Source organism: Anomalospiza imberbis, chromosome 7, assembly GCF_031753505.1.
Source record: "Anomalospiza imberbis isolate Cuckoo-Finch-1a 21T00152 chromosome 7, ASM3175350v1, whole genome shotgun sequence".
Lineage (NCBI taxonomy): Eukaryota > Metazoa > Chordata > Aves > Passeriformes > Viduidae > Anomalospiza > Anomalospiza imberbis.
In genome coordinates this window covers 5,993,079-6,017,943 of record NC_089687.1, presented here as the reverse complement: position 1 = coordinate 6,017,943, position 24,865 = coordinate 5,993,079, and the positions used below count along the sequence as shown (strand labels likewise).

At 42.0% G+C, this 24,865-nt stretch overlaps 1 protein-coding gene across 5 annotated transcripts in view; it reads left to right on the top strand.

Annotated features, from left to right (window-relative positions):
* Window positions 1-24,865, top strand: part of THSD7B (thrombospondin type 1 domain containing 7B) — a 378,906-nt gene that overhangs the window by 342,848 nt on the left and 11,193 nt on the right. For 4 of the 5 annotated variants that reach the window (XM_068195171.1, XM_068195169.1, XM_068195170.1 and 1 more), the window contains exons 17-22: window positions 2,857-2,990; window positions 3,665-3,818; window positions 12,903-13,044; window positions 14,419-14,534; window positions 15,017-15,134; window positions 21,488-21,633. In XM_068195171.1, coding sequence (XP_068051272.1) covers window positions 2,857-2,990; window positions 3,665-3,818; window positions 12,903-13,044; window positions 14,419-14,534; window positions 15,017-15,134; window positions 21,488-21,633 — 810 coding nt within the window. The remainder of the gene's footprint in view (window positions 1-2,856; window positions 2,991-3,664; window positions 3,819-12,902; window positions 13,045-14,418; window positions 14,535-15,016; window positions 15,135-21,487; window positions 21,634-24,865) is intronic. The other variant, XM_068195173.1, reaches the window with a different exon arrangement.

The window sequence follows — 24,865 nt, the reverse complement described above, 5'->3', positions numbered from 1 at the left end:
CAGCTAGAAGTGCTCTATTAATGGCTTTGTTATTGTGATCCTCCCTGCTCTTCAAAGAGCACATTTGAAGTATCACTTCACATAATGTGTATTTGTGTCAGTGCCTATGGGGTTTCTGTTTTGGCTCACAGGATTCCTCAGATTGATTTCAGTTCATGTGGCATCCCGTGCCTGCTCAACTTCGTCTGGTTTTCCTACACAGTTACTACAGCGCGTACATGCCACAGGAGGTTTTGGCCACTGAAACACATTTATGGTAAATGCCTGATGTTAAGCCTTTGCTGCTATCCACAGGTGGGCTTTGCTGGTTAGGAGAGGTCTGAGGTTTAACAGATGTTAAGGTGGAGCAATCAGAGGTCGCTGAGACAACGAGATGGGATTCCCAAGCTTTTGGCCTCACCCTGGCTTCAGGCAGCAGGGTGAGTGCTGAGAACCTGCAGGTTCACAGTGGTGTACCCTAACCCTGAGGAAGGGTTATTTAACAGAGCAAGGAAAATAATCTTAAATCCCCAAAGCTGCTGTTTGTGAGGGGCTGCCCTGACTGCCCACTGTGCCTGTGGAGGCTGGGAGGGAGGCAGAACCTCCTGCCTGCTCCCAACCTCAGCCTCCTCTCCAGAAGTCTAAACAGCAGGAACAGGCCACCCAGCTCTTAATAGAACTTACTTATTAAGTTTTACCATCCTTGACACTGCCCTGTGAGGCACCTTCTCACTGGGCTGGCCCCTGGCAGCCAGTTTTGTCCAAGCTGGCTCTTTGCTCATTCCCTCTGTGATGAGGAAAAAACTGGTCATGCCTCAAGCACCTGTTTCCCTCACTAATCGTCTCCTGCGGATGACAGGGTGTTTTGTCAGGCAACATAGGCAGGCTGTAGTTTTTCCTTCCCCCTGTGGAGCAGGGAAACGAATAAATACTCCCTGACTCTAGATCCATCTCCTGGATGGATGTCTGTGGGCAACACAAAGGCTTTGCAGTGCCTGAAGAGGGATTGCTGTTGTCCCTGGCACGTGCAGGGATGTGGCGGCAGGAGTCAGTGGAGGTGACAGGCTGGTGGGGCGGGATGGTGGCTTCAGCTGTGTCCCAGCATCCATGGGCTCCCCGCTGGCTGGTGCTGAGCCCAGGCTTGGTGAGTGCTGCTCTTCTGTGCTGCCATGTACACCAGTTATTGATAACAAGCCTGGCTGCTCAGCTAATTAGCAGTGCTTGTGGTGCTGCTTGCCCAGTGTGGGAAGCTTAGCTCTGGGCGCACTTTGTACGATGCACAGACACCTGCACACGCTGCAGTTAGGCCAAGTGCCAGTGCCTTGGTGCACACAGAGAACCAGAGAGCGGCTTCCGCTCAAATGGACCTTAAAGATCACCTCGTTTGCAGCTCCCTCATCATGGGCAGGGACACCTTCTGCTAGTCCAGGTTTGTAATTTGTGCCTAATTATATGCGGGGAAAGTGGTGCTAATGGTATGGCTGCCTTTGTCCCTTCCTTCCCTTCCTTTTCCCCTCCTCTGTGTGAAATGTGATGCTCTTACTGGTTCATGTTGTCCTTGCTCTCACCAGTTCAGACTTTGATTTCCCTCTTTCCTGTGTTTTCACCTTTATGTATTTTCCACTTTTCATCATCTGTTATTCTTCCTTCTCTGCTAAACCTATGCACAATGTATAGACAGACCCACAGTTAAAATTAGTTTCTGACATTTTCTGTTTCGAAGGAGTTTTCAAGTTGTCTTCCTTCCATTTGAAATGAAGGTGATTTTCTGATGGGACACCAGTTTTGTTTTCAGACTGGTATCTCAATTTTCTTGTCTTACCACCTCCAAAATGTTACAAAGAGGATTTCTTTATTCTTGTGGTCACAACATGTCTAGTCATAATCTGCTATTTTATCATGAAGCTGTAAATTATTAAACATGTGGCTGAATCTTTTTGGGGGGTAGATGGGAGGAAAGCTATTGATTTATAGTTATTCTAAGGGTGAGAATGAAATGGCTTCACAGCAGCAAGGCTGAGGAGGTTTTGGTATGTGGAAGAAGGAATTTTAGGTGTGTTGTATTTTTCCAGGGCAGCACATTATGCTTCATGCAAAGCAACAGGGAATACTGTATCTTCAAATCAGCTTCTGCAGACAAACCAGATTCAAAATAAATAACTTTTATTCATCACTGTAATAGAACTGTTGATGCATTCATTTATTTAAACCTAAAAATCTACCAAAGTGCTATATCTCAGTGTGCTGCTTTTAACAACCTGAATATCTGGCACCTTTTATCAAGCTTTTGGCTGTATTTTTCTCCCTACGTAGATACCATAGTTCAGGTGAACACAGTCACGTTTGATTAGGAGATATGTTAGAGATAAGTCAGTTGCAGGCAAAAAAAGTGTTTACCATTTTTATGTATAAAAATGAAATTTGTAGGAGGCATGAAATTTCATTCTTTTATAGTAAATGGCTTATAAGAATGCATTAGAAGCAAAGGTAAATGAGTGCTGATTTTAAGTTTGTACCTGCTGAAACACAAAAGGATGTGGTACCTATGATCTTGGTGAATGACATGACAGATTATACTGAGAGCAGGCAGAGCAAATGAAATTGTAATGGAGTTCCTCTTCTGGCTGCAGGAAATAGCTGTTATTTATCCTGCTTCCGAAGGTGCTGCATGCATACTGCTGTTCATTATATACTTAAAAATCCCTTGGCAAGTCAATAATGAATAAATGAACTTAAAGCCATTACAACAGCCTTAGCATTAGGAGTGTAAGCCAGGATACTTTTCAACGTGCTTTTTTGTGGGTTTGGCTGAGGCATTTCTGCAGCCATGCTAACCTGGACAGTTCAGCTGAAGAGTTTGGTTCTTTCTCCTGTCAGGTGCACGAGGCAGTCCCATGCTACAGTGAGTGCAATCAGTATTCCTGGGAAGTAGGACCATGGTCTCCATGCAAAATCAACAGTGAACAAAATTCCCTCCACTGTGGAGAAGGAATACAAACGAGGGAAGTCAGGTGAGTGAAGACAAAAGCTCAGGTATTCCAGATCAAAAAGAGCTGATATGTTCTTGCATAAAGCTGCAATATCTGGCCATCTGACAGTGAGTGTGTTGCTGAGTCCAGTGTATTGCAAATGGAAAGAAACACGTGTTTATGTGCCATGGTTTACGGGAAAAGCATTTCAGACATGCAGCCTTGGTTTTTCAGGAACATGGCATGATATTTAAATTAGTATTCTTCAACCTAAATGCCATGTATACATAAAGCTCCCTGAGGTGCAAAGCCTCCATATTTTGATTTGCTAACATTTTCCCCAAGTAATAGCACTGCATGCACCAGAGTGGCATTCATTATTACTGAATATTCATTCCCCAGGCATGGGGAAATGCTGAGTTATTTCCAAATGTTCAGATGTTACTAGCAGGAGCACTAAGATTTGTTCTTGCTGGTTGTCACTTTCTGTTTGCTCCTTTGTCAGCCGATCAAAGTTAAAATCCCTCTCTATGAAGTAACAAAAACATGTTGTGCACATAGCTGATTTCCATTTGCATTAACATATTAGTTTTATTTTTTGACCAGCCATGCTGCTTGTAGCTGTTGTCGTGTCTATGTCCTGTATGGGGTTGAGAAAACTTGTTGATATCCATCATGCCATGATACTCTAATTAAAATGTGTGTTTTCTGTGTAGGTGTGTGAGCACTGCTGAGGACCACGGTGTGGAGACTGTGCCCAACGCTCTGTGCAGTCAGGCTGAGGTCCCAGAGGCAGTGCAGAAATGTACCTTGTACTGTCCCAGTGAGTGTGCAGTGTCTGACTGGGGACAGTGGAGCCCGTGTCCACAGGTAGGCTCTCCTGCCCGTGTCGCTGGCAGTGTTCCTCATGCAGCAGTTTTCTCTTCTCCTTCAACTATTTCATGGCCTAGTTATTTTCTAGGAAAGTAAATTATTTTCTGAGGGATGTCAGGCTTAATAGATCCTGCCAGCATGGTTGAATCTGGAGATATTTATGTCTCTATAGAGACAGAGCTATAGAAAGTTGGTTAGTGAAACACATAGTTATTACTGTGACAGTTGATTCAACACATCCTTCCCCTTGGCTTGCTATGGGAGAGGGCCCACACAAGTAGAATGGGTGAAGGGACAGCATTCCAGCTGCAGTAAGGGCTGAGTGCCTTAGGAAATGTTTGCAGGAGACCTCTGTCAGTGGTGCATGACTGCCATAACAACCTGTGGTAAACCCTGGGGGTGACACTCCTCTGGACAGGTTTTAGTCCTGAGGGAATGACAGCTCTCCCCTCCCAACTCACACTATTTCTGTCCAGTGTTTCCTCCTCCTCAAACACCTGGGGGAAGATTTGAGGCATCAGCAGCAGAAGGGTATGACAGCAAGGTGCCTGAACAATTTGTCATGTAATGAAATACTCAAAACTTTGTGAATTCAAACCACTGCAAAGTGCTCTGTGTCTTCCTAAGTGCAAGATGGAAAGAAGTTGCAAATTCTGTATTATGAAAAGCCTCTGGCCTCAAACCACGTGACTTCAGATCTATTGTTTCTCCCTGATCAGTGTTGAAATAGGTGCCAGGTTTAATCTCAGAGGGGTTTTTTAATAGACTTGCTTGATGTATTTAAGTGACAAACACATATTCATTGCCCCCATGTTAACAGGGCCATTACCAAAAGTTGAGTGGTTATTGGACAGGTATTTATACTAGTGCTGACACAGGTAATTTCCTTCCATAATATTTTGTGTAGCGTATCAATATACTTGGTAAGAACATGTCAAATAAAATCTCGTGTTTCATTTCCTGCGTTCACCTCCTCCTGAGCAGCACGGTTTTGATGAAGTATAACACTCTTGCTACCCATACAAATGCTTGGATACCTTTCAGAGTCCCACTGTGGTTGGGCTGTTTCTTTGCCATTGACTTTTCCAGGCATGGATTTTCTTCATTTTCGCACACAATGAACTGATGCAAGGATCCTTGAGGCTATTGGGGGTCTCTCAGGTGCCTTGGTGGCAGTCAGTTGGTTATGAGGGACTGCTTGAAGCTTTAAGCACCTTCATATCCTTAAGACACACAGGTTTTTTGCCTGAAGGCTCCTTTTTTTGGCAATAGCAAAGCCTCTGTAGCCCACAGAAGCAGGAAAGGGAAGCCCAGAGCTCATGGGCTGCACTCCATCAGGCAGCACATCTCTTGGCAGACACAAGGCCACATGCCACAGTCCCTGTGTCTCCTTGTACATCCCTTTGCCATGGTTAATGTTAATTCATAAATGTGAGGGCATCTGCATGCCAATGCAATTAACTGAACAATATGTTTTCACAAGCTGTTCTGCAATGCTTTGTTGTGAAACTGAGATGACTGTGTGCCGATGGAGCATGTGTTTCCATAGTTCTGTCCAGATACGAGGCAATAAACAGCTTGAAGTTTTATGGGCAGATAAAAACCTCCCTTTGATGGGTTTACAGCAGTGCTGTCTCCCTTTTACAGCTACTCTGACTGTTTGTGGTGGGTTTTGGGAGAGAACCACACAGCACAGTCCCTCCCAGGCTGCACATGCTCAACATCTCCTAGTCGAGTGCTGGGCTTGCTGTTAGTGCAGAATGACTGTGCGGTGTCACCGGTGTATCTTTGGTGTGTGTGGGGCAGGGATTGAGGGAATCGTGGTGGCTGGAGTGGGGCGCTGCCAGCACCAGGGTGATTAATGAACCTTCCATCTCCTGAGCCACTAGGAAAGGTGGTCGCTTAGGACAGCTACAAGTCCGTGGACTCAAAAATTTAAAAAAATTTGAAAGACCACATTGCAATGAAAAAGCAAAACTGTGCATCCTGCTGCTCTATTTCAAGCACATTTACATTTCGTACCACAATAGTTGGCACTCTTTTAGTCATAGCACTCTCATGAGGCAGCTGCCAAAGACCATTCCAGGAAGTCTTCCTGTAGCTCTGGTCATGTTTGGCTTGCAGGAGATAAAGAGGCTTTATGAAACTTGACAAATTCTAGTTTGTAAAAAATGAATGATCACAATTTCAACCTCATCTTTGCCTAAGGAGCTTTTTGATTTGAGATATTTACCTAAGATTTTGGTCAGGTGAGAATTCTTTTCCAGTCGCTTTGGTGTTCTGCTCATGTTTTACAGTGTTGATAATAAATTCATCCTGATAGCAGAATAACTAACTCTTATCAGCTGAATATAAAAAGGCCTTTTAGATTATCCGTTGTACCTTTTGTCAATATGTCATTGTACTCTGGATACTTTCTAGGGTATTACTTGGTTTTATCTTGTAGCAATATTCTTCCCATGTGAATTTTCCACTTTCAGGATGGTAAATGATCTTGAATGGTGTTGAAATCAATGAGTCATAAAGGTGGTGACTGCTTTGTCAATGGAAAGTATTTTCTTCAATACTTTTTTTCTGCTAAAACATTGTATTTGTTCTACCTTTTTTGGCTGCATTTCCCTTTTGCTTTTAAACACTTTTATGGTCTTTTATAATTTCAGATGCTCCCACAATTCTTTTATGTGTGTTTTTCAACTGAATTACATATTTTGCATCTTGATTATGGTGCTATTTAACAGTGCTACAGAAAGGTAAATTTTAATGTTTCGTCTAATGGTCAGAAATGAAGCTGTCAGAAATACAATGCCTCAAGGTTGCTTTGAGGTTTTGTCTCTGTACTGGATTCAAGAAATGCATAGTTACTGAATTAAATCTTCCCTTTTATTCTCACTTTTTCTGTTGAGAGAAGTAAATTCAAAATGGTTTTCCCTATTTGAAGGGAAGGTTGAAGACTATTTTCTTGGCTTATAATGTTTTGTTCTTTGTCACTAAGTGACATTCAAATGACTTAAATATCAAGCTTTAAAGCCATTTAAAATAACAATTTGAAGCTTGCTAGTTAAAAACTACAACAAAAAAGCCAAAAATATCAGAAAAAAAAAAAAAAAACAACATAAATCCACAAGGAAATTAGGTTGACTTGCATTTTGCTTAAGAGATTTCATATTTGTTCCAGGGACAATAGCCTGTTCAGTCAGATATCATCACTTGATTGCTCAAAGACCCAGCTAAACAATCTGGGGACTGAAATCCTGTCGTCTCTGTTACATATTCAGTGATGGAATAACACACACTTCCTGTGGCGTCTCGACTTTGTATTCATCTGACTTGGAAATGTAATTAATTGACTTCAATTGAATTCATCAAAGCATTCTTAAAAAGAGTTAATATGCGAGTGGTGCTACAAGTCCCTGAAATAATTACCTCAAATCTATTTCGTTAGCTCTCTGTCGGTGGATGGCTGTCGCAGCCCCTGTTGTGGATTGGAGTGGCCTCCTTGCTTGACTCAGCTGTTGGCATTTCTAGCAGCTAATTCCAAGAGGTCTGAAATTAGTTAATTATAGGAGGTTGCGTGTGTAGTGAGTGAGAGCAGCTGTCTCCATTTCAGCGAGCGTTTTCCTCATGGATCAATGGCGATGTGCTGCGCTCGGGACCCGCGACAATTGAGTTATTATTCCCTGGAATCCGCGGGGGGAGTGTGGTACCCACAACTGACCGGATTAAAAGTGTCACCAAGCGATACAGAGAGCTCTCAGCTCTGCAGAGACTTTCCTTGTCGATGCACATTGGAGCTGTTACGGTTTGGAAATGCCAACTGGAAGGGAAATTGTGGACTCCTGTAGACGCTGGGAGTCACTGTGTGGATTACGAAAGTCTCCATCCATCACAACTGGCACCTGAGCACAGAGAGGTCAAGGTTAAAGGGACCACTGGAGGTCATCTAGTTCTTTCTCTTCAAGCAGGAATCCCCAGAGCACATTCCTCAGAATTGTGTCCTCAGACAGCTTTTGGATATCTCCAGAGGAAACTCCCCAGCCTCTCTGGGTTTGGCACATAAGTTTGGCAGAGGACCTGCAATGTGAAGGCTGTACGGAAGAGTGAGGCTTGCACAGAGCTCTCTTTCTAGCCCAAGAGATAATCTATTCGAATCAAGCATGAGAATTATGCTGGTCAAGGCTTTTTGGAAGAACATGCACTGCTCCTTAGGCATAGCTGTGACTTGGATGTTTTTGTATGTCTTTGTCAGAAAAAGTGGGTAACTGATGTATTTTTTATATTGTTTGTTTTATTTTTATTAATCTTTGTTAACAATCACTTTTTTAAGTGATTTAAGTAATGATTCTGTGTGGAGGCAGGCAAGGTTTCAGAACCTGGATGCATCTGAAAAAGAAAATTTATGCAAATGCATTTTCATTTCAAAAGACCGCTCGTGTTATTGTAAATGGCTTGTTAAATTGTTACAAAACATCCACACTGGCATGAACAATGTAATGGTTCATTGCTCTGTTAAAAACAGTCAAATACGGTTGCTGCCTTTGCATTTACCTTATTTTGAGGTTGTATGTTTGCTTATGAATAGCCAGTTAAGAATAATGCATCCAGCTATTTATAGTGCAGGATGCATTATACAAGCTGCTTGATAAATTAAACAGCTTAAAGGGCCCTGTAATGGGTTACAGCCTCTGTGCTGTACAATTATGATGCATATGAAAGCCTGGATCAATGGCCAGCTCTTAAATTCCATCCCAAAGAGGGTCTAATAGCGTATATTAACGTGTGATATGCTAACAGCCCTTACACTAGAACTTAGCTTCACAACCTTGCAGCTTTATTTTATTTTATACCCTTTTCTTCCAGAACAGACTTCCTGTGCTTTGTCAGTTCTGTGATTGTCTGAAGCAAAGGCTGGGTGCATCCTTTGTGTATGTTTTCATCCCTCAGTTTTTATGTTAGCTTTAAATAGTGACAAGTGGTCATGGTTAAAAAAATAGCTTTGGCTAAAAGAAATATTAAAAAATGCAGTAGTCAATACTGCCAGAAATTCCCCCATAGAATCAAGATGGCTGCTGTAATTTCTAAACGGTCCTTTGAGAAAAACTTTGATTTATTCCTGCCTTAACATTTTATGGACCTCTCATTGCTTCAGAATATTTTGTTTCTGTAGTGGTTTATATGATCTCGCCTGTAGATCCGTGGCTCTAGCTCAACTTTTTCATACTACATGGAAAAGAATAATGGAAATGGTGAGATGTAATACTATGGAGTAGGCTGGAACAGTACAGTTATACAGAAACCTACTGTCTGTGTATGATATCCTACTGCTCTAGGCTATTGATGTGCCACCTGAGGTGGTACCCCATTATTATTTTCATCAAGAAATTAATTCTGTTCCTGTCATCAGTTCCAAAGGATGCATATGCCAGAATTACACACCCCATTCCTTACAGTCATCAACAAAGAATCTGAATAAGCAACATAATCTGGAAAACTTAACAGCCAAACTGATTTGCACCTGATCTTGAAGGTACATAGAGGTCTCCAGGCCTCTGACCTTCCACCTCCATGCACCACAGCTGCCTCCATTTCTTAGGACTTGTTTCCTCTCCTATTATTTGTGGCCAGTGGGCACCCATAATCGTTATCCTTCTTTGATCCATAAATCTTTATTCCTAGTCTGGGTGGTATCAGAAGTGGGTTTGTTTCCCAGAATAGGGAACATTTGCTGTTACACCCATTTCTATCCCATCGTTACATCCCAAATTCTCCCAACTATGGAAACCAGTTAAGGTTTTGTGGTAATTTATAACCACAGGCATAAAATAAGTGTCATGAGCATAAAGAGATGATCTCAGAAATGCAAGTCAAACTCCCACTCCTGAACACATCTGTTGTTGGCACCTGCCTTTCCTTATGCTTCCACTGTGGAAATGTTGTCTGATGCTGAGCACAAACCAGTTGCAATAGCCTTATAGAAGGTAATGGCTGACTTAATGTAAAAAATCCTTTTAAAAGCTTCATCTGTCATCAGTGAAAGCACTAGTTACTAATAGAGCAGTAGAAAGTAAAATAATGTCCTTGGAAGTGTAGCATCCACTCAGCAGGAAGAGAGGAGCTGTGAATGAAGATACTCAGTACAGCATTGCTGAATCACAGTGGGCTTTATTTATTTAAAAGCCCAGAACCTGTAGATTCATACATGCTTGTGATTAGAAACTTGGATCCCTAGGGCAGATCCAGCCTTGATCCATGTACCTGAATGGCACCTTCATTGTTTTGTATGGAAGATTACTTGAGCAGTCAAATTAGTTTTGTCATTTTCTTCATTTGTGAGAATGTTCAGAATCAACCTGTTATCTTGCTTAAATCTTAATTATTCCCATGGTAATTTACTTTAGGTACTCAAGAAATATTTCTCTTTTTTTTTGCTGCCTTTTCTCTAAATCAATGGCTGCCATTTCTGTCCTGCCTCCTAAACCTGTGATTTGCCATTGATGTGATTGGTTTTGCTCTCAGTATTTTCTAAGATCCACATTCAGGACTAGACGTGCTCCTTGGCATTGCTTGTTAGTACCCTCAGCATCTCTCCACTGGCAACAATCCCTCTTCTTTACTTTCACTGTTCACATCCCCTAATGACATCGTGTCTGCCAATCCATTCCCAACCTTTGCAATGCCATAAATATTAGATTTTTTTTTTTTCCAGCCTGGGTTTTTGGAGGGGTCCTGCAGGAACTGTGCACCCAAGCCCATTGAGATTTCAGGGTAGCTGGATACTCAGCTCCCTCTTGCTCCTTTGAAAATTCCAGCTTTCATCTTTTCCTTTGCAAGCCATTCCCTCCTGCTGCTTACTCAGTTCCATATATATTTGGCTCAGTTTTTTACATGGTTAACTTGAAAGAGCAAGGGCAGAAAATCAATTATAAAACTAAATTGACTTCTCAATTGACGTTAAGAGAAATTCAACAAATAATATTACAGGATATTAGTTACAGTTTGCCAACTTTGAATTTTTGCATGTTTCCCATGTCCTCAGCTTGATTAAATGAATGCTTTTCCTGCAGAGATTCCTTATTATTCAAAACTAGTAAAAGTGGGGGGCTTATTGCATCAGCTCTGGCTTCTGAGCACCATGGCTCATCAGCACAGTGAGAATTCTGGCTTCAGAGCATTAGTAAACCAGTTGTTTGTTTGGATCCTGGCAAACACCAGATAGATTTTGACCTGTTAGACTGGTCTGCTGCCTATCAGGAGGATATCTGAGAGGGAAAATGGTCCTGCCAGCCAGGAAAGCTCTGGGGCTCTGTGACAGCACTGGGCTGCAGCAATGTCCTATCATCGAGCACAACAGGAGCTGTGCTAGACAGGGGAAAAATACTGTTTTATTAAAAGAATTTACTTATCTACAAATGAGGCATATTTTCTGTCTGCAGGTTCTTATTTTAAAGGGAGCAAAAGCTGATGTTTCTGAGCTGGCTCAGACAGCTTCTGTCACAGCATCCATTGATTTTTTTTTCCCTTTGGTAACATAATTCAGAGAAACATTAATTAGGGGTAGCTACTGAGATACATGCTTTGATTTTTTTACTTAGTCATTTTGCTTTATTGGCAAATCATTTAAGTTATTAGTGTTAGTTGTGAGAATGAACAATCAGATTAGTTGTGAAAAAGGCAGTAAACTATTGGTAAACACTTAGCATAGGTTTAATTTTCAGATAATTAGAAACAATTGGGTATTTTAGCTGACCAAGGGTATTCGAATAAGATTGCCATTTAAAGTGACTTGACAAGGTGTGTGTCAGCAATAAAAATGTAATAGATTTTCCTTCATGTAGTGTAAACATAAGGAAACAGGCTCTGACAATGTATTTTAAGACCAGACCAGACTTTTTTCCCCATTTGTTCTGATATTTATTCTGTTCAGTTTTACTGTCATCTGTGCAGCTAATCCAGTTTACAGCAGCCTGAGATCCAGATTTATGCTGCAAGGCCATTACATTTTCCTTTAATAGTCACAATACAGGAATTATCCACACTTCCACCCGTGCAGTGTTCAGTGTTTGCAGGCTGTTTGTTGCATGGTAATAAGCCCGTGGTTTTAAACTGTTAGTTATTTTTTGTAATTATAGTACTCTGTAGAAAAATCATGTTTTAAATCCCCAAGTATTTATGAAAATTGGTTCTACGTGCGTTGTTTGGGTGGTTTTTTTTAGTTTTGTTTTCTTTGCTGTTCCTGAGCAATACTAATGAGAAACTGTTAGGAGTTAAATGGGTCATGTTGTTCAATAAATGGTGGTGGATACTTTTAATAAGGGATTTATTTCCATTAGGTTTGCTGTGACCACTTCCACTCACCTATTCCCATTACTGGAGTGTGGGAAAAGAAGCTCTGTGCTGCAGTGCTATGAGAGTGAGGATCAAGGGTTGCTAAAAACAAACAGCTTTCATGCCTGTGATGCACAAATAGAAATGAAAACCTGCCTCAGTTGGTTCATATTCCTGTGAAAATGTAAACAACAAATCCTGATTTATAGGCTGCTGGACATCAGTATTTGGTATCACATACTCTGAAAAGTCACCTCGTCTTGTCAGCATCATAACTGATATGCAATTATAAATGTCCTTTGAAATGAGTGCTTTGCTGTAACATCAGATACTACTTAAAAATGCATTAACTGTGACAAAAATCCTGTCCTGTTATTCAGTAGTGTAGCATTTTACTGGAAGTCTTGGAAGGATGTGCAAAACAGTGCACAGCAATGTGGTGCAGTCTTTATCCCATTGTCCCCAAGGATCTTTACCAAAAAACATGGAAAAAATAGTATAGGAGGGCTAAAATAGCCAAATCAGGATGGATAAAAGATGACTTTTAGTAATAATGGATTCTTAACTTTGAATCACATTTCTTTTCTTTCATGTGCTTTGAAGTATTGTTAGAACAGGAGTGGGATTGTATCCTCCCTCCATGTGGCCGTGGGTGTGCGTGAACAGCCCTGGTGTGTGGTGTCTGTGTGATTTCCTGGGGTCAGTGATGTCTGTGTGATTTACTGGGCTCTCTGTACTGTCCATCCCTTCTCTGTCCAGGTGTGTGACCCCAATATTATGCAAACCCGAACCCGACAAGTGCTGAGGTCTCCTGTCAGTTCCAAGCCCTGCCCTGAAGATTCACAAATGAAGCCATGTATTCTTAATCAAAATTGCTTCCAATACCAGTACAACCTAACAGGTAGGTACAAATGTTCAATATACCCTTAGTGTGTGTTTTTAGTTTATGATGTTGTTTAAGCCTTGACGTCGTTGGTTTCAATCAACTTAATTACACACCTACATTTTTGCTTATTAGTGGACAAATGGACAATTTCTGTATTTAAATTGTTGTTGCAAGTACATTGGAAATAAAGCATGCTAAATGGGATTTTCAATGGGTTATCAACATAATTAATTACAAAATTCCAATTAAAAGAATATTATCTGTGTGGCTCTGGTGAAGCCAATAATGCCAACAAAAATTTGCTTTGAAGGCAATATGAGTTATATGGGTGGGCATAGGATATTCAGAGCAAAATGCATTATTTAGGACCTTAGAAGCAATTAGTTCTGTTGCAAACAAATGAACAAAACAGAACTTAAAAATTCCTTTTGTTTTGACCAGCTGAAATAAATGAGAAAGGCATACAGAGGAGAGATCTTGAGAGGAGTTTGGGAGCTGGTGGGAAGGGAGAACAAAGCAAGATAAAATATATTAATATAAACTCAGCCTGTTTGTAATAAAAGCCCTAGAAACACAGGCAGCAGGATGATGCCTTTTTTATCATCACATTTCAGAAATGCAGAACATTTATGTGTTCATGTTTATCAGAGGTGGAAGACACAAAGTAATAGGTTTTCTTCTCATCCTTCTTATTTATTGGTGGTGTATGGAAATTTTAGTGGCTTGTGTTATGCTTTTTGTTTATTTTAAATGGTGTTTTAAAGCTTATTTCAGTTTAGTTGTATTCTGACCAACATAATTTCAGACACGTAATAAGATATTAATTTCCTTCCACTAGAAATACTGCTTTTATTTCATGACTATTAGAGTTTAGTTTTAAATAATGGATAGCTTTGCCTCGAGACAAAAACAGCTTAAACCAGAGTTCCCCTTCAGAAACTTCCCCAGCTGCTTTATCAAAGTGGAATTTTACTTCAGACAATAGAGTCTTGTACCTGTGCCAACTGGATTGAAGTGATAGCCTTTATCAGTGTTCAGCATGTGCACTCTGATGTAGCGGTGTCATCGTGGGATACGGTATCGGACTGCGACCGCAGCGTCTCCTCTGAGACTTGCCTGGCTTTGAGAAGAACTTTCTTTTGTGGGGTGTTGTTCTTGGCTGTGGTATGCCCTGACATGGGGAAGTGCTGCTGTAGGTGAAGGTAACACCCACGTTCAAGGTTTCAGAGCCAGGCTGGACGGGGCTTTGAGCTACCTGGTCTAGGCCACGGCACGGGATTGGAAATGCACGACCCTTAGGGTCCCTTCCAAGCCATTCTGTGATTGTATGATTCTGTGCTGAGTGTAAAGCTGAGCTGCAGCAGGGCACCCTTTGCTTTGTGTCTGCAGGCTGGAGCGGGTGCCAGCTGGGTGCCAATGCCACCTGCGGTCACGGGGAGCGCCGCCGCCTCCTGAGCTGCCGGCGCAGCGACGGGGCCACCGTCAGCATGCAGCTGTGCCAGAGGGTGAGCAGGGCTGGGACACACCCAGAGGTCCCTGGGGTTCCAGAGGGTGGGGGGCCTCCTGATCCACGCTAAGACATTCCCTATAAACGGTGGAAAGGTTTTGTACAGTGCTGGGAGCGCACAGCTGGGGGCTTTGGGAAGCAGAGGGGTGTCAGTGGGTGGTGTCACTCCTTGACTCGAACACACGGGACATGGCCACCAACCCTGCACCATCCCAAAGCTGGGGACTAGGGAGGGGATTGTGTCCTGCTATTAGAAATCTAGGCTTGTCCTTTTGGAATGAGACCCAAACACTGAGGGATGCTTCGATGTGAAACTCTTCAGCACTGAAGCAGCATTCCCCCATTGCATCCTTGGAAAGCTCCACATGAGCACCATGCTGCTGCCCCGCAGAGTTGCTGCCAGTTCTTGTTTGGGTGCTTGGCTGTGGCAGGAGGTGGCTGGGGCCGGGGGAAGCTGATGCCTGTGTTTCCCTGTCACAGCTGCACCTGGAGAAGCCCGTGCCCACGAGCAGCCGGTGCGTGGTGGGGTGTGCCGTGGACTGCCAGCTCTCCCCGTGGTCAGCCTGGTCGCAGTGCTCCCACACGTGTGGCGCCGGCGGTGAGTCCCTGCCTGCCCTCCTGCACCCCATAGCTCAGCAATGCAGCACAGACAGCACCCACGGGCCCAGGTGGGCTCAGGCAATCCCTGAGTTTTGGTGCAGAGCTCAGGGATAGCCTCAAGCCACACCCGAATCCTTCAGAGGTGCTTTTGGACACTCTCGAGGTCCTGAGGTGATGGGTGTTTAGAGCAAAGCAGGCTATTTTCAAAGTACTTTAAAGTGAAAAATGCAACTTAGAAAAAAAAGTAGTCAGATGTCTGAAGGATTATTTATTAATTAATTCAAACTCTCAGAATTCAGTCACAGCAACTGTTAACCCCAGAGATGGGGAGTATGTAAAGCTAGCAAAAAGCTTGGGATTGTTAAAAGATTCTGAAGAGATTAATAAATAAATACAAATTCTCTGGTGAAGTAATTTTTAGGAGCATAATTGTATCCTACTGAAGAAAACACACGAAGACTATTTTTCATCATTTAGTGTATGCCTGTATCTCCATCTTGCATCCACAAGTCCCTAAACACTTACATGACCCCAGTACCTTCAGCAAGACTTTCTATGGCCAGTAGTGCTCACCAGCATACAAAAAGGGAAAAGATTAGGACCTTTTTCGACTTACGTGTTTTAAAATACCCTTTGAGTATTGATATGAGGAAATGCATTGAAGGTTTTATTCTCAATAAGCTTGGGATTTTATTTCCCAAGCTTCTGATGTGCATTAGATGTACAGCTAATGGTCTTTAAGATTCAAAAGCCATAATGTATATTTGAATCAAATTCACTTAAGGTCAAAAAGAAAAAAGCTCTTAACTTCCATAAAATGATTCCTTCAGATGGATTCCAGAGATCAAAGTGTGTTACAGAAAAAGCTTAATATTTGGATTAGTGCTGTTCTTTCTTTGCTGAGCTTTTAGCCCGTTTGTGAAGTAGTGCTTTCTTAACAAAAATGAATAATTCATGGACAGTGTTTTAACAACAACACACTGGGAGTACTATTAATTCCAAATTTTTTTTTTTCTTTAAAATCCATTTTGGAGTGTCAATGCTTGTGTTGCTGAATAAACTTAAATTAATTTCTTGAGTGTTCAGTCACTCACTAAGTTAAACAGAGTACCGTGCAAAAGCAGGCTGTAATGTTTTTATGGCTTTTAGCATGCTCAAGGAGCAGCTCACCCTATATAGTACCTGAAGGTTTTTTCATCCAGAGCTCTTATATTGCATAGTTTGCAAAAAGAGGTACTCGAGTGAAGATGTGTCTTGTATTCAGCCCCTAATCCTGAAGTGCTTGTGCAAATTCCAAAGACTGGTTAAAAGGCTGCCAATGAGAACAAGGAGTTACTTCATGTCCTAAATCAGAGGAAAGCTGGAAATATTTCTGCCTTGCTGGAATAGACTTTCCAGTGAGCGTCCTGGCTTTGGGTGCCAAACCTCATTGAGGCTGCTTGAACCCCACAGTCAAGCCCAAGCTCAGCCTGGTTTATGGGTCATCCCTGATCCTCAGAGATCATAACCCTGCCATACTGCTGGCTGGAGAGCTGTCTTGTACAGGCCACTGTACTGCTGCTGTTGTTCAACTTTGATTTAAAAACTGGAGATACTCTTCTGTGAACCTACAGCAGCTAAGCAGCCAGGAAAACTGTCTTGCAAACTGTGTCATGAAGAAGCCAAGTTTTGCTCAGTCCTTCTCTACCACTTGAACAACTTTGCAGGGACCCAAGAGTCTTCTGAACCTCATGCCAAAGCAGGAGCATCAGTGAAATGGAAGTGTTCTGCATCCAGGTTATTGAGAGCACATTTTATTTTCCTGCAGCCTCAGTCCTGATCTGACTTTTGCTGTGTCAACTCAGAAGTGTGGAGCTGCTCTGGTACCAAACGTCCCCGGTGAAGGGACCTTGGCACCAGTCCTGTGGCAGTGGCCCTTGTGTGGTTCCAACAGCACAAACAGTGTCACTTCAGCTGCTTCACTGAGTGCCAGTGGGTTGTAAATACTCCTGGATGATAACAATAACAGAGAAGATTTTACTTGTGCACTCATCTAGGGGTGGTGCTTCAGAGGAACACAGCAAGGGTTCCCAGCCAGAAGGGTCATGGACTGCGGCACCTTTGAAATCACCCTGAGTTTCTCATGGGCATTTATGGGAGTAGGATGAAGCCTCAAATTAGATAGGAAAAAACAGAGGATGATAACAAATGAGCTGTGGGAATTGGCTGCAGTAAACACTCATAACTGCTTCCCTTTGCCAGTAAGTAATTGCCCAGTGTTTGGGCACAGCTAAAATGCAGGGCTTGGGTGCTCGGTGTGCAGAAATAACTCACAGCAGGTTGAATGCAGCATTACTGGGTCAGCTCACAACAATATTTTGTGTTTCTGGCTTTTTTTGGAGAGCGTGCAGAAGCACCATAAAGGACTTCAAAGAGAAACAAAATTTAAATGTAACTCAGGTCAAAATTTAGTGTTGCTGGATGTGTGTTTTCACATGGTTTTTTACTCAAGCATTGTTGCTAACATTTTTATTGTCTTCTTTTCCAGTAATGGTTTGATGTGATATATTTTAATGGGTGGTACCTTTGCTCAGGTGTTATTTTATGGAATAGTGCATTTAAACATGAAGTGGTGCTGCTGTGCATGTGGTGCTGGCATCTAACACAGTTGTGGTGCATAGCAGCCAAAGGCGAATATATTGATTTTTATGAATGATGATGAATAAAGCAGATCTCTCTTTCCTGCCTGTGCTGAGCCTGTGGAGATGTGTAACTGATGTTTGCCTGTTGCAGCTGTAGTTCTGAGCAGCATCTGTTCAAGATGCTGGATAGGGCTTTAGGGTTATATATAAGGGTTCCTTATATCATTTGCTCTACGTCTATTAAAAGATGTATGGAACTGCTTTAATGGATGATATTTCCGTGGCCTGAACCCGTTATTGGAAAGATGTTTGGTAAGGATAATCTCAGCAAATTGAATTTCCTTTGTTAAGGCAAATGAATACATGAGGATGCTGAATTTTTCTACATAAACATTTTCCAATCCCACATCCCAGGTTCTCCAACAGGACTGCTAAGCTGTATAGAACCACCTACAGCTGTGCTTTGCCACTTACAAAGCTGACTTTATCAGATAAATGACAGGATTTACCAGGGCTGAACGTGTTGCTGTACCTTACTTAGTCCTCAGACCCCCAGGGACCATAGCAGGCTGCAGAGATCTGAATCCCAGCACCAGAGTGATCTGTGGGATTGAAGTGAAGGGGCACAAGGATGCACACAATGGAAAAAATTGGTTGTTCTTCCCTGGATCATCACCAATTTGGGGAAATATTTTTGGTGTTGCCTTCTGAAGAAGAACTCCTTGTAATACTTTCTCCCCTGCTCCTCAAACTTGGCAAGCTCCAGTCTGACAGTGGGAGATGTTGCTGGGGATGCCCCAGTGCTGCTGGAGGGACTGGCAGTGGGAAGGGGATGAAAAACCCTATTTTTCACCTGTCCCACTTGCTTGTGACTGGACCTAACCTGACCTCCAGGGCTTATTTAACTAACTTGACCCCTCCTCTGGCCTTGTGGTTCCTTGATAGAGCTGTGTTTTATGTGCTCTGCTCAAACTCACTAAACTGGTCACAGCAGGTTGGTCGTTGTGACTGAGATGAAATGTAGCGGGAATTTGAATCTTCTTGGTTTCAGCCGTGACACATCACTTTGTGGGGATAAAGTGTAAGTAATGGCAAGAATTTTTTGGGGGTTAAAAAAATCTTACTCTTCTGATTTGAAAATATAATCCTATATTCCTGAGATGCAATTCTTGCTGCTGAAACAAAACAGAATTTTAAGTGACCAGCATTAACAAGACTGGCCTCTTTTGTTTTTTCCCTTTCAAAACTAATTTAAGGATATGAAGAAATGTTTATTTTCAATTTCAGCACACTTTCTCTCCTTATTTTTGTGTCATATAACATTGCAGAGCAGAGGAATCAGAGATGTGGCCAATTAATTGGAAAATTAGAGAAGAATTCAAAGCAAAATTAAAGAAATAACTAGGATTGCTTCAACTCTTCTAGAGTTTGTATTACAAACAAATTAATTTCAGATGCAGTGAGATTCTGTTCTGCATATACAGCAAAAGATAAGGCATTTACAAAGAAAAAATGGAGTTTTTCTGTTACTTGAATGGTAATTGAGCATCTAGATAATGTTTTTGGAGTAAAAAAAAATAGACCCTTAAGAAACTCACTGCAATCATTTTGCAAAGAAAGGTTTCAATGAAATTTCTTCCTTCAGTTAATCATTCACAGTGTTAAAAGAAAGTGATAGACTGAGTTAAGCCCCAGCTGACCACTGGGACTGTAGTGAGTTTGAATAGTTTGGATAACCAGCTGTAGGAACCCAAAATGGAAAGAAAAGTTGTTAATTCCTTTTTCTGTTCAATGATCTTCCCATTTACATATAGCTAGAAACATGTTAAACAGAGTGTACGAAAGGAAATTATTTAGTTCATTAAAATAGCTTGATGAATGCTTCAGGCTTCCAAGTCCCTCCTAATGAAGTTGGATCTTTTAACCTTAGGAGACCTCCTTTTCCTTAGCTCCATGCAAGGAGGTGGTGCCTGGCAGGGTGCCCCAGAACCCTGCAGCCACAGGCTTCCCACTGCTTCCCAAAGAGCCCTTTCCATTGCTCACCAACACTCAGCATTCAGCATTTAGAGGAATTTGACAAATTTGCTCTCTGCCTGAAGAGGAGGGAACAGCTAATTTTGGCCAGTTGGGCTGGGGAGAGCTGTTGTGGGGTTCATCCAGCAGCAGGCTGGGAGAATTCTCTTCCCTTGCTGTGATCTCTCAGTGAACAACAGGACTTTTCCTTTTTCCTTTTTCCTTTTCCCTTTTTTTCTTTTCCCTTTTTCTTTTACCTTCCTTTTCCTTCCCTTTTTCTTTTTGTGCTTTTCCTATCCTTTCCTCTCCCATCCTTCTCCTCCTCCTCCTTTTCCTTTCCTTCTTCCTTTCCTCTCAGCTGGTAGGATTTTTTCCACTTCCTAAGTATCTGATTCAGTGATGGCTGAATACAGAATCATGTTGGTAACAGGTTTTATCATCCCTTCTGTTACAAACTCCCCAGGTTTGGGGGATTAAAACTGGAAAAGGAAGAAGTCTTAAAATTGGTTTTAATGGCTTTAAAACCAGAATTCAGTGGGTTAGAGCAAGGGAATAAAGGTAAGAGAGCTTGCTAAGGTATCAGTGCCTTTTCCAGGTGTGTCTGCTTTTAATTTTTATTTGCTAAAATGTTCTGCTCTGTGGATAGTCATGATGACAGATATCAGAGATGTGCCTTACACCTGCAGTGTCCTTAATTAAAAATCATGTGCATGAATAGCTGGGAGAAGGATGTGGCTGGGTATTGCAGCCTCCCTGTTTTGCAGGGTGTTTGCTCCCCCACCAGCCTCCCCTCTGCTCACAAAAGCAGCTGAAGGGCGGTGATCCAAAAGGGAGAGCTCCACCACAGCACCTTATCTCTTCCTTTGCACTGGGTTAGCAATTACCACTCGCCTCTGCCTTGTTGTATTTGTCTGTCCTTACTGCCCAGACCTTTCAGTTTTTAACTCAAATCCACATGTATTGAAAGACAGGGCAGAAATTTTATCCCCAGCACAATCTTCTGCATCCCACTGTATAAGGGCTTTTTCTTTTCCACTCTTCTTTTTAATTGGAGATGGAATTCTAATTGAAACATTTTGAGTGAAAACATTCCTGGACATACATGGACAGCAAAGGAGGCAGAAATGGAATTACTGTAAGTTTAATGAATATATTCAGTTTTATTAGTTCAAAAGTAGTACCATAATTGCTTTTTCCATTCAGTGGCTGAAGAAGTTTTCACCAATAATAAATAGGTTTTTTAATGGAAATGGTAAAAGTGGTTATGGACGGTAATAGCCACTACAGTGTTTGCAGTTTTCAAATTAGGTCCACATAATTGCTCATAAAAAGAAAATTTCATTTGTTAAAAATCTCTGGAAACATACTGAATGTGTAATGGTAGAAATGCTGCTGCCATAGGAATTATTTTCTTGTCATATTTAATAATCAGGATCTAGTCAAGTATTTAAATGTGTTGCATAAACAAATACTATATTTGGAAAACTTACACAACCATGTTTAAAAAGCATGCTTGAAAATATCAGCAACTGCATTTCTTAGACTTAGCAATCGCATCCCTATTACCCAACAGCCTTCCCAATTAATTGCTTTTTTAAACAGATTTTAGCACTGGGAAATGAACTAGGAACGCTGATAAATTACAAAACCTGTCTTTCTTTCTTTCCTTCTTTCTCTCTGGCTGCGTCTCTGCTGGGCTGCGGGCTGTCTGTCCTAGGCCAGATGGTGCGTGGGCGCTCCGTGGTGCTGCGGGCAGCGGGCGAGGGCAGGCCCTGCCCGGAGCAGCTCACCCAGCACAGGAGCTGCCCAGTGAAGCCCTGCTACAGCTGGCTGCTGGGGCCCTGGTCTCCCTGCACGGTCCAGGTAGGACTTTCTCCGGAGCTTCCCCCTGCCTGGGGTCAAGGGCAAAATCCGTCGTCACGTTGTGGGATTAATGGCTGGCCGGCAAAATCCATCGTCGCATGGGATTAATTGCTGGTCGTGGGCTCGAGGTGCCTCTGTGGCTGGTGGAGGTCTGTAGGGAAGGGGGGGAAGTTCAGGAGTGGTGAATCCCTGCCCCTCATCTTCCAACCATCAGCAGCCATTCATAAGAGGTGATATGGGTTGAGGTGCTGTGAGCTCATGGAATTACTGTAGGGGATTTATGGAGTGAATGTGTTTGACTGGGCATAGTCATGGTGACCTGTAATTTAATTACATAAAATATCTCTAACAAGAAAATAGATACACTAGATATCAAGAAAGCTTAGTCTTTTTTTATCTCCTTTTTTTTTTTTTTTTTTGAAGGACTGTATAGCAGGTCTTCCCCCCCAGGTCTCTGGTACAATAATGTGAGTTATTGTATGAAGGGCTGGTTTCTACTTTCTCCTTACCCTGGCTATCTTTTTAATGATCTAAAAATGTCTGGATTCAGTTCCCATGTGCTGTCCCTATGCCTGCCACCTCTGCTCGGCACTGGGGCCATCATTTTTTCACTGGCAATGACTTCCATCAAGCTTGACTTTTTCTTCACTTCCGTGCTTTTTCCTCTTATCTGTTGGATCACATTTCCAATATTAAAACGTATTAGTTGGTAACCCAGTTTAAGCAGAGGTGAATCTTTCACAGTGAGGTTTATCAGCCTGCTTAAATCTGGCTTTGGTGAGATAGAGGTAGAAGAAGTGTGGTGGAAACGAGCCCTGTCTGGTCCCAGGAGACAAGACCTGTGCCAGATCTGTGGCTGCTTCTCCACATTATATCATGTAGGAGATTGAAGCCAATAATGCACATAAAGACACACATCCCTTGTGATTTCTGCTCTGCCAGTGCCTTGAATACCTATGTGGTTTCTCAGTGTGGTGGAGGGATGTGTAATGAATATGTGAGTGGCACAATAAATACCCAGAATTTTCTCAGGTTTTCACAAATGAAATCTGGATTGTGACAGTCCAAGATCAGAGAAACAGAAGTATATCTATATTTTCTCTAATCAACAACTCATTGCAACTACTGATGTGAATGTGGTCCTTATATGTGCTGTACTCAGCACGTATAAAATGTATAAAACATATGTAAAACATAAATAGAGCAAAATGATAGCATCAGCTGATATTTTGTCTAGCTAACATAAGCAGATTCTGTTAAACATCAGGGAAGAGACTTTCAGCCATAGGAGCTAATACAGCTGATAAAAAAATTAGTAGAGAAGCTGAATTAAGGCCATGGCTTACTCCAGATAAATAACACATTTTGCAGATTAAAGTGTGCCCATCCCAAACCCAGCTAAATTTCAGCTCAGAGTGAGTAATCACAGTGTTCTGTAACCCAGATACCATCCCTACATTCAGTGAGTTAGAGCCTGCTTCTCTCCTTCAATTACCACAGAGCAGTTTCTCTCCCTTTGCTTTGTTTTGGAGAGAAGCCATTCTATTCATGTTCACTTCTCTTTAATGAGGTGCTTAGGAATTAAATGTAGTTCATAAATACATGGTGATTTATTCCTGTGCTTTACCTGAAAAGAAGCTTAAGCCTGCCTGCTAAAGAAATCTTTCAGAATTCCTGTTTTCAAGGATGCTTTGTGAAATAAGGTAAAGCATCCTATGGTAAAGCCATAATGCATGGTGTGAAAGCGTCTTCCTGTAATAATAGAAATAGGACAATTAATTATAAGGCTAAAATATTTTTTCCTTGTATTATAACTGAGACTGCAATTCCTAGTTGCAGGAGGACTATTTTATGCTAAATTGACTTCATGTGAATAATTAGAGGTGTCTCTGTGGTTAGGACTAGAGACTGCTAAGTGTTCTGTGTTGCTGATTGTCACAGTATGGAAATCACAGTGTGTTGCTCCCCAGGTAATTGCACACATCCCAGGCACACCTGTGGCAGCAGGGGCATTTCCCCTGCTTTCAGAGGGGTGCAGAACTTAGGAACTGGTCAGTACATCCAATTCTAAAGGGTTTCATGACATTAATAATTTTCCTCCTAGAGTTGAAGTGGTTTACTCTGATTAGCTTAAAAAAAAAGAAAAAAATTAGCAGTGTCTGACACTGTTCATATTTTTTTCCATTAAGGGAATATAAGTGGAATAGCCAGGCATTATCAAACACGAGCTGGCTGACATCCCTAAAAAGACTAAGAACCTTTCCTTTCTAATGGTTTTAAAAGCTCTCCCTTAAATGTGATCATGCAACACTTCCTCATTAGAGAGACTTTTACCTGATTAAATGCTCATCAACCTGTGAAAGCATTGCCCAATCAACTCTTTAACTAAAATAATTGCTAACACATGAGCCCCAGTAAAAGCCAAAAAGGGAAAACTTTTCTTCAAGGCACATCTGGGTGAAGCATCTCATTAGGGCTTTACCTCCTGTCTTATTAGAGTGTTGTATGTGGGAAGCATCAGATGTGATGTGAGAGAAAGCTTGTGGAGATGCTGCCTTACGTTAGTGTGTTACTGAATTCCAGAGATTCCTGACTGTCCAACCCAGGAGGTGTAAACCTTGTCCTCCTCTTCCCATCAGGGTGAGAGGTGGAGGCTCCATGCAGGTGCTGGTGGAGGGGCACATACATACTGTTTTTAGGAAACCCAGCATGGGTTCTGCATCCTCAGTAGGGTCAGCATAGGAGTTTTTGCAGACAAATGGCAGGAATCCCTTGTGGAAGTCAAATTCCCCCATATTTCCAGCAAGGAGGTCATGACACAAGAGGCAAATCCTGGTTTTAGGCAAACCTTAGAGGATCACACCTTCCAAAGGAGAGCATTTACAACAAAGAATTGATCCTCTGAGCTTTGAATATGTGATGGTTTCCTTGGCAGTTCTCCTCTGATTAGCAGCTATTCCCTGCATCCTCACTGTGCCATTGCTGGCACAAACTTCCTCTGGTTCCACACCTATTGATTAGATCTTCAAATGTATAATTCTGGGGACATGAATAATTTTCAAGATGATAAGGAAGTTAATGCAGTGCTCCTGCATTGCTTAAGACCTTTTAAAATACACCAAAAAAGCATTTCCTACTGTGAGTGACAGGGTGACATTTTAAGTGTGTTCAATTGATTGTAAAAAAACCCATTGCTGGTCTTGAAAGGAAAAATCAAGTGGGAGACACTGTT